Genomic DNA, 15,821 nt, shown 5'->3' with positions numbered 1-15,821 from the left:
GAAGGGGCCTAACCCTTTGTGATCAGGGCAGCACGTTCAAGTGCCTGGGGCAGGTCATGCCGGGCAGGTGGGGTCACAGGTCGTCTCATCGCTGCTGAAGCCCCGGGCTCTGCTGACAGAGACACAGACCCCAGGAGGGGGATCACGAAGGGTCCTCAGGGGCAATGCAGAGGGCAGCCAAGCCCAAGCGTGCTCTGAATAGAGGAGGGGTCTGCAGAAGGGGTCGGGGAGGAGGTTCCTATTCACAAAAGGGCTGGTCAAGAAGGTCACTTTGCTGGAGAGCAAGGTGCTAGTGAGGCTGCAGCTGATGATGACCTTGACCAGGAAATGGAAGCAAATAAAAAAAAAATAAGAGGTTTATAAAAAACATTTATTTATTTATTTTTGGCTGGGCTGGGTCTTCACTGTTGCACGTGGGCTTCCTCCAGTTGCAAGGAGCGGAGGCTCCTCTTCCTCTCGGTGTGAGGGTGTCCCATTGTGGTGGCCGCTCTCGTCATGGAACACGGACTCCAGAGCACAGCTCAGTAGTTGTGGTGCCTGGGCTTAGTAGCTCCGCCTGATGGGCTCCAGGGACAGGAGAAGCTGGAAGCAGACGAGTTGTTTGTGGTTGATTCTGCAGAAAGGAAGAGTCAGCAAGTGTCTTCATGGCCCCTTCGCCCCTTGACCACGTGGTTCCCGATCTGCCCCCTCGGGTCTGTCCGCAGCCCCTCCGAGGTGCGCCTGCCCTTCAGCAGAGTCAGAGAGCAGCCGCCTCATCCTCCGCTGGACGCAGAGGGTGTCCCCCTGCAGGAATCCTGGGAGGGGAGCTCTGTGTGCTGGGCAAACCCTTATGCCCAGTGGTACTCGCCATGGGGTCCCTGGGGGTACCCAGGCCAGTCCAGGTGCTGGGAGGCAGAAGGGTGGGGCTGCCCCTTGATGGAGCTTCCACACTTGGAGGACAGACACTCCTGACCTGTGTAGGTGTCAGGGGGCACGATGTGCCAGGGAGAGATGAGGCTGGCAGCAGTCAACAAGGGCGACCAGCAGAGGCGACAGGAAGCGACGATCCCCACCTACCAGCTAGACGTTTCCTTGCCTACAGCATCTGGTGACCCCTTTCCCCGACCCAAGAAAGGGCTGCGATTATCTGCACACAGCAAGTTTGCAGCAACATCATGAAACCTGAGTTGGGGCCACTGGGATTTGGTTCTTGTATGAGGCGAAGAGAGAGAGAAGTTTTATTCACTAGGCCTTGCGTTCCAAGGAAAACAATTATATCACTGAGACCACCTGCTCAAGGAGAGAGAAATGTGAAAGCAAAGGTCTCCAGACTCCTAGCTGCGTCAGTCCTTCTGCAGAAAACCTGGCGTCCTCACCGGAATGAGCCTGTGGGACATCAGGAGGATTCCAGACCCAGTCCTGGAGGGACGGGGCGGGGCCTGCCGGCTCCCCACCAAACTCTAGGTGCCGCTGGGCTCACTCAGAGGTTGTGTTCAAGGACCGTTTGCTGAAGGCAGGAATTACTGTGTCCCTTTAGGACGACTGTAGCACCCCTCAGCTCAGCATAAGGATGTGCTGTGCTGTGCTGTGCTTAGACGCTCAGTCGTGTCCGACTCTTTGTGACCCTGTGGACTGTAGCCAGCCAGGCTTCTCTGTCCCTGGGATTCTCCAGACAAGGATACTGGAGTGGGTGGCCGTGCCCTCCTCCAAGGGGATCTTCCCCACCCAGGGACTGAACTTGCATCTCTTCTGTCTCCTGCCTCGGCAGGCATGTTCTTTACCACCAACGCCATCTGGGAAGCCCCCTGTCAGCCGTGAACCCACACCAAACTTCCACAGGAGCTATCCCAGCATCTTCAACAGGGCCTGATGTGGAAGTCACGTCTGAAGTTCCCCAGGGCAGCTCCCCCAGGGCAGTGGTGCCCTGAACCCCCTCATGTAGCTCTGTGTGTCTGTCCCAGGCTGTCAAGAGGCCGCCCCACCCCACCCCATGGAGGTGTGAGGGACTGTAATTACTTGGTGAGAATTGGTTTGAAAGACTATTGATTCCTCAGACAGCCTGTGTGTTTTCTGGGAGAAGCAGTGGATGAAGATGGGGGCGCCAAGGAGAAGATGCCCTTGGGCTTCAGCTCAGGTGCCTCCGAGAGTCCCCTGGAGCCAGTGGCCGGGGGCTGCCTGGAGGGGGTCCCCCCACCGCGTGGCCGCCACCCTCCCCAGTCCTGAGCCTTCTACGAGGTGACTGGAGCCCTGCGGGGTGGTCCACTCCCTGGGGCTGGACACTGCCCAGGCCCCTCTTTCGGCCCCTTGGTCCCCTGTTCCCCCTGCCCTTATAACTGTAAAGTGGACAGTGTATTTGTGGTTGAAAATTGGCCACTGCAGCAATATTCATTTTAAAAACAGAGTTCTGGCACATATTCAATATTACTATGGAAACGGCTGTTTCTAGCAATTCACTGATAAGAGATAGTTCAAGGACCCAGGTCTGTGTGGGAGGGTTTTACAATCCACCAAATAGAAGACCTACTTGTTACAACAGTAATTTACAAGGACTGCACTCTCTCTTCATTTTTTAAAAAAATTTGAACTGTGAGAATTAGATTTCGTTGTTTCACTTTAGATACATAGATGGAAGGTAAATATTATAACTGGCTTTGTAAAAAACATAACATCCTTAAAGTGTTTTTCCCATTAATTAATAACAGTCATAATAGCACCTGATGTATCATTATATACTTGTGTAACACTACACACACACACACACACATTTCAGAAACTCAGACAAGGAAGCTGGAATATGACCCATAAGCAACTGCACATCTGAATATTTTTACTCTTCATTTTCAACTGTTTCCACGTATTTCCACACAACTGACATATAGACTGAATTCTAAGAAGGATTTGGGGAGTTCACTCTCCCCTAGTGTTTCTCAGGAGCCAATTTCTAAGTCCCATCATTTCTACTTTTTTCAACCACAGACGTACTTGAGAAGAACTTGCACCTAGGTGGGTAACCCCAACCTTGGTCCTAGAATTTCCTCGCTTCAGGTCAGAGCTCTACATCCTCACCACCTTTCCTGGAAATAGGAGGTCAAGTCTCTAAAAATGTCCCGTTTTTCCAGCTCCGCCCGCTGTGTTTGTAGTTTTCACAGTTTTCTGTGTTTGCCCTAAATACTGTGCCAGGCGGATTCTGGGGCTGAGGACACAAGGGGTCTTGTTGCTCTTCCTTTCCAGACAAGCCAGTTCATCCTGTGTTTCCAGAGTCAGATGAACTGTCCAGCACTCAGCTAGCCAGGGGGCGGTAGGCCCCACTGGCCAGACGGCTCGGGCCCTGGCCAGCTCCAGGGCAGTGCCCGCCCCCCACCACCCCGGCTCCTAGGCTGGGCACTGCGTCCTGACACGGCACCAGAGTGGGAGGCATCTGATGGGTGATCCAGCACCCAGGCAGGACCTGGGTGATCAGCCGGGAAGGTTCAGTCTGGGGAGTGAGAAATGGGTGACCACGGGACTGAGCTCCCTTCTGGACCTGCCCTCGGAGAAGCTCTGCACACCTGGATGTTTTCTATGCCACGGAGCGAGTCTCAGACACACAGCTGTCGCCCCTGCTTCACAGGCGGGCAGACAGCAGAGACGCGCGGAGGATACAGTGGCAAAACCGGATTCAAACCCACTTCTGCTTGTTTAGCGAGCACATTCTGTTTGCAGCCTCCCCTCAGAAGAATCACAGTTAGAATTCCTCTTTGGGAATTGCAGGGAAAAAGCTTCTGATGTTTCCAGTGTGTTTCAGCCTAGCCCCAGGCGAGACGGTTCAAAGGAAGTTTTGGCCGTTTCTCTCAGAACGCCAGCGTGCACCCTTCCTTGGGTCTCATTCAGCCACAACCAGTCAGGGATTCAGAACGAATCTTCTACAGGGGAAAAAAATGAAACACTGATTTATTTTATTCTGCAGATAGGAAGTTCAGCTCATCACCGTTTAATTTGATCACATATAAAATGTACATTTCATATAAAGATGTACATTTCATACATTTCATAAAGAGGGTGTACATTTCATAAACAGGACGTTAGCATAACAGTACAGATTGCGGCATAAGCCGTGTAAAAAGTAATTTTACATGAAAGTTTTAGTTAGCTTGGCATCTGTCCTTTCTGAGAAAGGTTATTCAAAAGCTCAGCATTAGAAGCACAACCCACCGAAACAGGCCTGGCCTGGCACTCCCGCTGCTTTCCAGGACGGTCCGCACTTGGCGGCCTTGTCGGTTCCTGTATCCCAGCAGTTTCCATTATCAAAGGATCCATTCCGGGGCTGTGTATTTTAAGCCCAGCTGAAGAATAGCAGAGCTAATAAGGCCTTTCCACCATGGGAATTCAAAAGCAAAGGGCCTCCCAGAGGTGGTTTCAAACCCCGACGCCGTCAGCTCCCCTCCAGAGTTTAGTGAGAATCTTATCTGATTTGGTTAGGCCAGCTGTTTCAGCCCCCGCTTTATCTGGAGCTCGGAATTGCAATCTTAGGTATGTAGGTCGGCTCCCGGGTCGCACCCCGAGGCATTGAGGGAGTTCCCCTTCATCTTTCACAGTGAAGTAAAGTCAGGGAGGGGGCACACCACGCCTTCACTGTGGTTCACGTCCTCATGTGCTGAGCACCTCCTCAGGGAAATATTTGAATGCTCATTTATCCTTCAAAAGGTCATCACAGGCATCCCTCCACTGTTACTCTACCTACACCCCATGTAGATCATGTATGACGTTACCGTAACACGTGTTTAAGATATGATTATCTGTGTGTGTGTGCGTGTGTGTGTCCTCCATTTGCCCATGTCCACAATCTCAGCTCCAGATATCAAATTTTGGCTTACCTTTGATTTGTATTTCCTAGCTCAGTTCAATGTTTATAGCAGACAGTCAATAAATATTGTTGATTGAAGAAACTAATGAACCACATTTGAACAAGTGAATACAAGACAGTGTTATGAAGAGATACAGTATCATAGGAATATATTGACCATATAATGATTTAAACCAAAGCACAGTGAAGAACAACAACACACACACACACGCACACACGCACGCACAAAGGGAAGCCAAAGTGTTACAGATTCCCTAGGATATTAGAGTAACAGAGATTACGTTTATAATAGTAACTCGGTTAGGGAACAGGGGATGGGTCCTAGGGAAAGCTAAACGAGAAGGTGGTCTACTTCTGCTTTGTTGACCCTGACAGAAATATTTCTTTGCAAGCCCGTTAAAAATTCAAATAGCAACTGTGTCTTGTCTTTAATATTTCTGTGCAACCCGATCAGTGTCTTTTACCCAATGACAAAAAGTGCTTGGCAAACACGTTGCGGTCAGCATCAGAGACACCCCTCTGTCCAAGGCCCGCCCTCGAGAGTCCCGGACCCAGCTCCTCCAAGAGGGGCTCTTCCTCCAGTTTCCTGTTTCGTGAGGTCTGGCTCCACATGGAGCATGAGTGTGTTCACAACCGTTCAGTTGTCACATCAAATCCAAATCAAAGTGGTGAGTGTGCAAACCAGAGCCTTGCAGCCCATCCTTTGTCTTGGATCTTTCCCATGAGGCCCAACTGATTTAATTTGCTTCATTTCCTGAGAAAGGCTGTAAAACAACCATTCTTTCAGTGCAGAATCAGAACTTCTTGCATGGGAGTCAAAAGACTGTGAGCAGCCGGATCCTATGGTTGGAAACGATTTTACAATCACACTGTGGGTTGGGCTTCCCAGGCGCTGCAGGGGTAAAGAATCTGCCTGCAATGCAGGAGACCCAGCAGACACAGCTTTGATCCCTGAGTTGGGAAGATCTCCTGGAGGAGGAAATGGCAACCCACTCCAGTCTCCTTGCCTGGGAAATCCCATGGACAGAGGAGTCTGGAGGGCTACCGTCCATGACGTAGCAAAGAGTCGGACAAGACTGAGTGACTGAGCATGCGTGCATGGCTATGTGTGGGTTCATCCTTTGGCCTTGATGTCAGATGAATGATCTCAGTCACTGAGACTAAGACACACGGTAAACTCAGTAGATGTTGTGCCTCACTTCCTGACTCCAGACCTTAAACACCAGAGACATGGTCCCATTCTCATGCTCTGGGAATAAGAAGCCCTGAATGTCCCTCCGTATCTAGTCTTTCTCGGGCACAAGGTGGTAACTGTGCTCTGCTTGACTTTCATTCCAGAATAGTTGCTTGTCCTGGCCATTCTCCTTTGCTCTGTAACTCACGTCACAATTATCTCCATCCTCACAGTTGGCAGATGACTTGCTGTCGGACGTCTTCACCGCCATCGGTTCAGTGACATTAGCCTTGTTGCTGATCCTCTTTCTGGCAATGGTGGCTTCTGTTCTCGCCTCCAACAAAAGGGCAACCCAGGGCTCCTACAGCCCGAGCCGTCAGGAAAAGGACGGCTCTCGTGTGGAGATGTGGAGCGTGATGGACGCCCCTGCAGCAGAGAGGCTGATCTAGGACCACCCTGCCTCTGGAGGAGGAGACCCGTGCACTGTGAATGAGATGCTTGCCCTGAGTGCCCCTGACGTACCTGGAAACATTAGTTCACGACCAGGACCACGTTGAAACTGAAGGAAGAACTCCCTTGACCACCATACGGATGTTCATAGTGGTTCAAGTTGAAATCATTGTTTTGTTGTATTATATTAGCCAATCACAGAATGATGTTTCTTGTGCCAATAGTTTCAGCCTCATAATTTAGCAAAAATGCCTGCCAAAGGACGTGTCTTCTGGGAAAAGCTCCAGTGCCTGATGTCTACAATCTTTACTCTTTGCAACCTGGGGACGTGTTTTTAGTTTGCCCGTTCACTGGAAACTGCATCATTTCACACAGAAACTGCAGAAAAAGTAGTTACATTCCTCTTCCTATCAGGTGGTGAAAGGTTTTAGTTTGTACCAATGCAAAGATGCCCATGGTTTGTCCTTCAGCAATGGATTTGAGAAAGTCATGGGAATAACCTGTGGTTAAAAAGCAACCCAACATCCACAAATAAAAATTGAAATGTGGCTGTTCCTCTTTCTGAGTATTTTTTGCTTATGTGACATTACATGTAACAAAGGTAACCTCCAGGAGCATTTGAAGAACCTTTGAACTAACTTACCTCTAGCATTACATTTAAAGTCCTTGCTCTTTATAAGGTGCTGCTTAAGGTCAAAACACTTCCTGAGACAGAAAAGCAAGATAAAAGGAACACTGGGATTCTCTGACCTAAAAGACCAAGCTCTTTCCTTTCAACTGCTTTTTGATAAATCACTGTCAGACGTGACCTTGTCTGAAGGTGAGAACCTTCAAGTACAGTACACACACTTCAAGGAGCGTAGGTGGTAAGTTTGTGTGCATAGTATAGAAAGATACATTTTAAATAAACTTGAGAATGGATGGGGGAAATGTCAGTGAGAATGAAATTAGGTTAAGTAGTTTTAAAATGGCTATGTGGAACAAAATGGAATATAAATCCACAAGTAAGGTATATAAATACATGAAATAAAAGAATTTAAGAACATTTTAAAAAGGAGCATGCGTGTAAGACTGCCTGTGGGGTATGGAGAGAAAATAGCCTTATATTTATGTATTTTTTTCCTCTGAAGATTTAATTAGAATTTTACATGTTGTGAAATGTAAATATGCTAGAGAGGATGTGGAGAAAAGGGAACTCTCTTGCCCTGTTGGTGGAAATGTAAATTGATACAGACACTATGGAGAACAGTATGGAGATTTCTTTAAAAACTAGGAATAAAACTACCATAATCCCACTACTGGGCACATACCCTGAGGAAACCATAATTGAAAAAGACACATGTACCCCAATGTTCATTGCAGCACTAGCTATGATAGCCAGGACATGCAAGCAACCTAGATGCCCACTGACAGATGAAGGGATAAAGAAGCTGTGATACATTTACACAGTGGACTATTACTCAGCCATAAAAAGGAATGAATTTGAGTCAGTTCTAGTGAGGTGGATGGACCTAAAGCCTTACAGATTGAAGTAAGTCAAAAAGAGACAAGTATATATTAATGCACATACACGGAATCTAGAAACATGGTACTGAAGAACCTATCTACAGGGCAGGAATAGAGGCTCAGACATAGAGAACAGACTTACGGACACAACAGGGGAAGGAGAGGGTGGGACAAATTGAGAGAGTAGCATTAAAACACATATGTTACCATATGCAAAACAGATAGCCAGCAGAAACTTCCTGTATGATGCAAGGAGCTCAACCTGGAGCTCAACCTAGAGGGGTGGAACGGGGTTGCGGGGGGAGGAGGGAGGTTCAAGAGGGAGGAGACATACCTATAATCGATTCATGTTGATGTATGGCAGAAACCAATGCAACATTGTAAAGCGATTATCCTCCAATTAAATAAATAAATAAAATCTTTTGTATAATGTAAAAAAAAATAGCATATAAATACAAATTTTAAATATATGCTTATATATTTGGATATATGCTCAAAAATTGATAACATGACTTCTTATATATGTTTGGTAGCAAGCCATGCTCCCCAGAGGTTCAAGGCCATCACTTCCCTCCCGCTTGAGCTCCATCAACTTTCCCCCTGTGCCAGATCTTCTCCAACAGCACCAAACGTGTTGCCATATTTCTATCATATAGAATTACCCGCTGTGGCCCCATCTCCCTCTAATTACCATCCCATTCCTTAGTACACCTTTCAGCAACACACCCATAAAGGGTTTAATATTCTCTTCCTCTCATTCCTCTCTTCCCATTCCTTTGAAATCAAACTGATCTGGCTTTTCCCTGCCCCACCCCACGGATGAGCTCATATCAGGGCCACCAGTGACCACACTGCCAAATACAACGGCCCATCCTCAGACTTCACTGCCTCTGAAATGACTGTCACTCCTTTCTCGAAACCCTCGCGACCCAGTGGCACAGCTTCCCATCTTGACTTCCCTCTCATCCTACCGTTTCAGCCCATCGCCGTCTCTTTGCTATCTTCCCCTCATCTTCCCGGCTTCCGCTTTGTGTTTTCCGTACCATTTATCCTTCCTGGACAAGTCACATGGTCTCTGAAGACGTGGGACAAGAACTTTGCTCTCTTTTTTATTTCACTGAAAAATCTCTCACCTAGAATAGGCCTGGCGTACAATAAAATCACAATATTTTCTGCATAAGTGAACAAATAATGAATGAGTATTGTCTGTTACCTGCCACCAGCAAAATCCCAAGTGCCCAAGATTTATGTGAGTTGTCATTGGACATCCCAGCTACTAAACTGTCATAGCTCTGTAGTATTAATGTCTTAATCTTTGGCTTTCCCTCTGTTTTTAATATTGTTTTAAGTGTTTGTCCAAGAAGATGGTGTCTCTGGGTATCTGCGTTTGGAGTTTTCCCGAAGATATTCTCTTTATATTTACATGCCATCAGAGTTACAACTTCTCAACAAAGGCTTATGTGGGAAGGACAGAAAGAGCTCTTGCTTAAAGGAAAAAGTGTAGCTGACTTTAAAGTGCTACAGGCTTCCCTGGTGGCTCAAATGGTAAAGAATCCACCTACAAGGCAGGACACTTAGGTTTGATCCCTGGGTAGGGAAGATCCTCTGGAAAACGGGATGACTGCTCACTCCAGTATTCCTGCCTGGAGAATCCCATGGACAGAGGAGGCTGGCGGGCTACAGTCCAAAGCATCACAAGGAGTCAGACGCGACAGAGCAACTTTCACTTTAAAAAACTACAAACTGAAAAAAATCACAGAGGAGAAGTTGGACAGGTAAGAAGAAAATGGTGACCATTGATAGTAATAGTTCAAGTTTGGAAAAGACGTCTAAGTAATCTGGCTGTTCACTCTCTTCCAGAGCCTAGCTCAGGGCTTTCCATTGGAATATGCTCTCATATATATACATATATGTGAATGCAGGCAGGAATGAATAAAGAATTCCATGTGGATGCACCAAACACACAGGAAGTCACTTACTGACCAGCCCAGCAAGCCAGATCTGCATCTTTGAACAAGCTGCACATGCAGGGTCTTATGTGAGAATGCCGCCGTGTTAGCCCTGTGGAGTATCTGTACTGAACTCTCTTTAACAAGATATATCCCATCATTTTTTTTGCCTTTTTATGTTTTAAAAAAATTTATTTATTTTTAATTGAAGGATAATTGCTGTGTAATATTGGTTTGATTTCTGTCATACCTCAGCAAAACCCCATCTTAAGTAGAAAAGTCTAGCATTTGCGTCACCAATGTTGATGCAACTTTTTAATTAACCTTTTTTAATAGAAGTATAGTTAATTTACAGTGTTGTTTCAGGTATACAGCAAAGTGATTCAGATGTTATGTATACATACATACATAATATGTGTATATATATGCATTGTGTGTGCATGTATATATTGCTGTTGTTTAGTCACTAAGTCATGTCTGACTCTTTTGTGACCCCATGGACTATAGCCCACCAGGCTCTTCTGTCCATGGGATTCTCCAGACAAGAATACTGGAGTGGGTTGCCATTTCCTTCTCCAAGACCCAGGGATCAAACCCACATCTCCTCCTATATATATATATATATATATAGTTTTCAGATTCTTATCCACTATGGGCTATTATAAGATTAAATATAGTTCCCAGTGCTATACAATACGTCCTATTGTTTACTCTGTATATAATAGTGTGTATACGTTAATCCCAGTCTCCTAGTTTATCTTTCCCCAGCTCTATCTCCTTTGGTAACCACAGATTGGGTTTCTATGTAGGTGGGCCTATTTCTTCTTTGTAAATAAGTTAATTTGTATGATTGTTTTTAAGATTCCACACATAAGCGACGTCATATGATGTTGCTCTTCCTCTGCCTGACCTCACTTGCTGTGATAGTTTCTGGGTCCATCCATGTTGCTGCAAATGGTATTGTTTCCTTGTTTTTATAGCTGAGTAGTATTTCATTATATATATGCAGCATATTTTCTTTATCCATTCATCTGTCAATGGACATTTACGTTGCTTCCATGTCTTGGTTATTGTAAATAGTGCTGTAATGAACATTGGTGTGCATGTATCTTTTTGAATTAGAGTTTTCTCCAAATATATGCCCAGGAGTGGGATTTCTGGATCATATGGCAACTCTATTTTTAGCTTTTGAATTAACCTCTATACTGTTCTCCACAGCAACTGTACCAATTTACAGTCCTACCAACAGTGTATGAGGGCTCCCTTTGTTCCACACCCTATCCGGGATTTGCTATTTGTAAACTTTTTAATGATGGTCATTCTGACTGGTGTGAAGTGATACCTCATTGTCATTTTAGTTTGCATCTCTCTAATTATTAGCAGCATTGAGCATCTTTTCACGTGCCTGTGGACCATCTGTGTGTCTTCTTTGGAGGAATGTCTGTTTAGGTCTTATGTCCACTTTTTAATTGGGTTGCTTGTTTTTTTTTTATTTTTTATTAAGTTGTATGAGCAATTTTTTCTTTTGTAAATTAATCCCAGAACTAGAACAAATAATTTTAAAATTTGTTTTCTTTTGTAAATTAATCCCAGAACTAGAACAAATAATTTAAAATTTTTTATGGAAACAGAAAAACCCCTGAATAGTCAAAACAATCTTGAGAAAGAAGAACAGCTGGAGCAATCACACTCCCTGACTTCAGACTATACTACAAAGCTACAGGCATCAAAACAGTATGGTGCTGCCACAAAAACAGAACCACAGATCAATGCAACAGACTAGAAAGCCCAGAAATAAACCCACGCAGCTATGGTCAATTAATCTACAACAAAGAAGGCGAGGATATACAGTGGAGAAAAGACAGTCCATAGTGGTGCCGGGAAAACTGGACAGCTACGTGTAAAAGAATAAAATTAGAACATCCTGTAACACTATACAAAAAGATAAGCTCAAAATGGATTAAAGACCTAATGTAAGACCAGAAACTATAAAACTCTTAGAGGAAAACATAGGCAGGACACTCTGACTTAAAGCAATATCTTTTTTGATCCACCTCCTAAAGTAATCAAAATAAAAACAAAAATAAACAAATGGGATATAATTAAACCTAAAAGCTTTTGCATAGCACAGCAAACCATAAACAAAAATAAAAACACAGAATGAGAGAAAATATTTGCAAAAGATGCAACTTTCACATCACGTGTACTTTTGCAATTTGTGTTTGTTTCATTTCAGTGATGGTGGAGACAATTCCTCTCCAGCTTGTTTGCATTATAACATTGCCACTGCTCCCCTCAAGAGATGGGTCTTCTTGCCATCCCTTGGGTCAGGGCTGGCCTTTTGGTTTTCTTTGACCAACAGCATCTGAGGTCTCGTGGAAATGATTCTAGGTTCAGAAGGCTTGCAAGGGTTTTTTTTCCCCCTTCTCTTAGATGGTGGTACTGAGACTTCCATGCTGTGAAATCTGGAGTGAACGTGCCACCTGGAAACAGAGGCTCGGTTCTGCCAGGCTCCCAGCCACCCTGCTGCTGGATGCAGCCACATGGTGACCCTGTGAGACCAGCAGAGCAACCACCCCATCAAGCCACAGAATCAAAGAGAAATCATAAGTCATTGTTTAAAGTCATTAAGTTTCAGGTTGATTTGCTACACAGTGGTCGATGACTGAGACACACCTTTCCACACCAACAAGACAAACCAAGGAACATGGCAGGAGGCAGGACTCACCTGCTTCTGAAACTACTGCCCAGGGAACAGGTGAGCTATTTAGTATTCATCTGCAGAGCAACAGTCATTAGTCCAATATTAACAAAGGATGACACACGGATGCTGAGTCCCCTCAGAGTGGGAGATGCAATGAGGCTCCATTGGATCCAAGCCCCGAGACTGGCTGAGGGTGCCTGTCCCCCCAGCACAGCCATCAGCAGCCCTGGAGGCCTGGGTGCAGAGTGGACACAGCCCTCCCGCTTCCTGCCCCGGGTGAACCCTGACCGGGTAGCCAGGGCCACATCTGGGGCGTGTTTATGAGGAGGGACAGGAAGGCTCCTGCAACGGGCCTCTCACGCTGCTCCCGGAGGCTCAGTGCAAAGGGAAGCAGGAAATGACAAGCAACCATAACTTAAACCGGCCGTGGCGCCTGCCCTGGTTCACTTCCTAAGTGACCACTGCTTAACAGGCCGGCATCTGAGAGAGGACGGTGTGGTCCTAGAGTCTAGCCCTGGGTACCATAATTATCACTACTGACCAGTATCAGCTGCAGTCATGGAAGAGTAATTGTCCCAATACCTAGAGGTAGAACTGAAAGGCGTTATGGTAATGAGCATTTCCATTATTACAGTGATAACGAGGGATCCTTTGGCGGGGGAGGGGGCTCTTGGTAAGGACCAGGACTGCAGTAAGCTACATTCTGTGCATCATGGCTCATTGAAACCTTGAGACAGCTCTTTGAAAGAGGAACTTTTATCCTTACCTTAAGAGCCTTTGGAGACCCAAAAACATATTGATAGGTTTTAAGTTTATAGTCTGCCCCATCCAGGTGACATGGATTTAGCCTGAAAAACAGTTCTCGTCCCTCTGACTCACAGGTGTACTGTAATAAGTACTCATGAAAATACTAGCTTCAGTGAGCACAGCAGGTGTGGCATCTCCCACAATCATTCAGATAAGGCAGAGTGTCAAGGCGATGAGCACAGGTGCCGTTTTCTCCCATCTCCTACTCTATCTGCCAAAACAACCCCAGGGATAACTGCCCCCAATCCCCTTCCTACCCATCTCATGAGGTATTTCTAAAATAAGCAGATTTTGTGCAAAGAAAGATTACCTTTTCATGTTGTCATGTCTCTGAATCGCCCCTGAGATGTCAGCCCCATCCAGCTGGAGAAATCACTTCGTCTGTAAGACTGACAAGAACTAGACAGACGACCTGTATGTTCTCAATAAAATTGTCAGAAAATAAATCAAAAGCCTCGGTCCCCCAAACAACTGATGATAAGAATGGAAAAAAAAAAAAGGTTTGCTTTGCAGTGATGACTTTTTTTAACCCAGTCTTTTAGGATTATCCCTAAACCTCTTTTCTTAAGGAATCACAATCACCCATGATCATCACCATCCAGAAAGACTGACCCTCATGTCTTGGTTTAAATCATCCTTTTGAAGATAATTAGCTAGCCAGTTTTACCTGGTTTTATGCTCAACAGGGGTATGATTCAAAGCATGAAACGTTCCTTAATTCTGGAGTGAATATGACCTTTCACATTTCAACTCACTCCCAGCAAAAGTGCAGCTTTTATTGCTGTGCACCACATTGAAAAGCGATGACAAAAACGCATGTTTTCAATTTAAGCCCATGCTTCCGTGATACGGTGCCCAGGCTTTGCTTTACGTGGTTCCAGGAACCCGGGAACATCCATCAAATCTCTCTGGTAGTCCTGCCTGGGGACAGCCACTTCAGGAACCAACCACAGGGGCTCCTGACGTCCTGGGTGACAACTTCTTGAAAACTGCTCTCAAATCCACCTCTTCCAGTTCTAAGAGGCACCTCTCAGAGAGGTTCGTGGTTTGGAGCTCCAGGCCCCAAAATGGAAGTTTATTCAGGTTGAAATAAAGCAAACACCAAATGGAAACAGGTATACGTGTTGGTGAAAGTCCCGAAAGCATAGGTGCTCCCAAAGCCTGTTGTGACTCAGCCCCTCGAGTCATGGGTTTGGAGGTGTCATAGGTCAGCTCATCCAGGGACCCAATCAATAGTGAAAGCCTCTCACCATCAGGCCAGGTATCCACAGGTGCCTGCCAGGTGAGCTTCCCAGAGGTCATTCGGAAAGTTTATTTTGCCAGTCCTATTTCCAAAAAAGCAAAACCAAACAATTACTCTTCATTTGTATAATTTGGGGGTGCTTAATTTTGCACAAAGGTAAATAACTAAATACTAACCACCAAGAGGAGGTTTAATTTGAAAATACTTTGTCACATGAAAAAGTTTGACTACATCTAACTCTTAAGGATTCTTTCATAAGGTTCCCAAAATGATTAAGTCTCTGAGATCCAGGATATAGATGTCTCCATGTGAACTCAAACTCAGGTTTTTCTAAAAGTCGTTGCTACTTTCGAATGCGTTGTTATTTAATTCTCTGACTGACAGAAGTCAAGAAGTCCTCTTGCCTGGAGATCTGAACCGAACATGGATTTCAGTTCGATACCCCTTCACTGCTGAGGGCTCATTCAGTTCAATTACTGAATCTGCAGTAATAGGACTTAAATGTTCTGAATTGAAGAGGGATAAGGATGATCAATTTAATAATTAAGTATCTGAAGCAATTAATGACCAGAATCACTGATTAGAGGAGATTCCAATTATGTCAACTTATTTAGCATTTGGTAGAATGGGAGGCCTTGTCATGGGGGAAAAAAAAAAGGAATAAAGACAATATTGTTTTCAATTAGAAAGTAAAATATGATATTGTCATCTGAATTGGTGAAAGCCACTTTAAATCATTTGAAATGAAACACAAATTAATTCCAGTCCCTCTCTCTTGAAGAAACTAGCCAAACACATCCATGTGATAAAATTACATTTATATGGATTAAATGGAGTTTCATAACTTACATGAACAGTGTGTTGGCCTACCAAATGCATTTCAGTAGATCTCACACCCGCCCTCAAGGGTTACTACTTCAGAGATGCGAGTATGTGTGCTTGGTCGCTTCAGTTGAGTCCAGCTCTTTGCAGCCCCATGGACTGTCTGTCTGTGGGATTCTCCAGGCAAGAATACTGGAGTGGGTTGCCATGCCCTCCTCTGGGGGGTCTTCCCGACACAGGGATGGAATCCACATCGCTTATGTCTCCTGCATTGGCAGGCAGGTTCTTTACCACTAGCGCCACCTGGGAAGGCCAGTCCAGCAATGAGAGGACTGTCTCATCTC

General features: G+C 45.4%; 1 protein-coding gene across 1 annotated transcript in view; it reads left to right on the top strand.

Moving 5' to 3' along the window:
• Window positions 1–6,988, top strand: part of CRB1 (crumbs family member 1, photoreceptor morphogenesis associated) — a 193,616-nt gene extending 186,628 nt beyond the window's left edge. Inside the window, exon 14 of the mRNA XM_010831101.1 lies at window positions 6,230–6,988. Coding sequence (XP_010829403.1) covers window positions 6,230–6,445 — 216 coding nt within the window. The 3' untranslated portion in view covers window positions 6,446–6,988. The remainder of the gene's footprint in view (window positions 1–6,229) is intronic.
• Window positions 6,989–15,821: the final 8,833 nt, after the last annotated feature.

This window comes from Bison bison, unplaced genomic scaffold, assembly GCF_000754665.1.
Source record: "Bison bison bison isolate TAMUID 2011002044 unplaced genomic scaffold, Bison_UMD1.0 scf7180017864524, whole genome shotgun sequence".
Lineage (NCBI taxonomy): Eukaryota > Metazoa > Chordata > Mammalia > Artiodactyla > Bovidae > Bison > Bison bison.
This window is presented reverse-complemented; position numbering and strand designations above follow the sequence as displayed.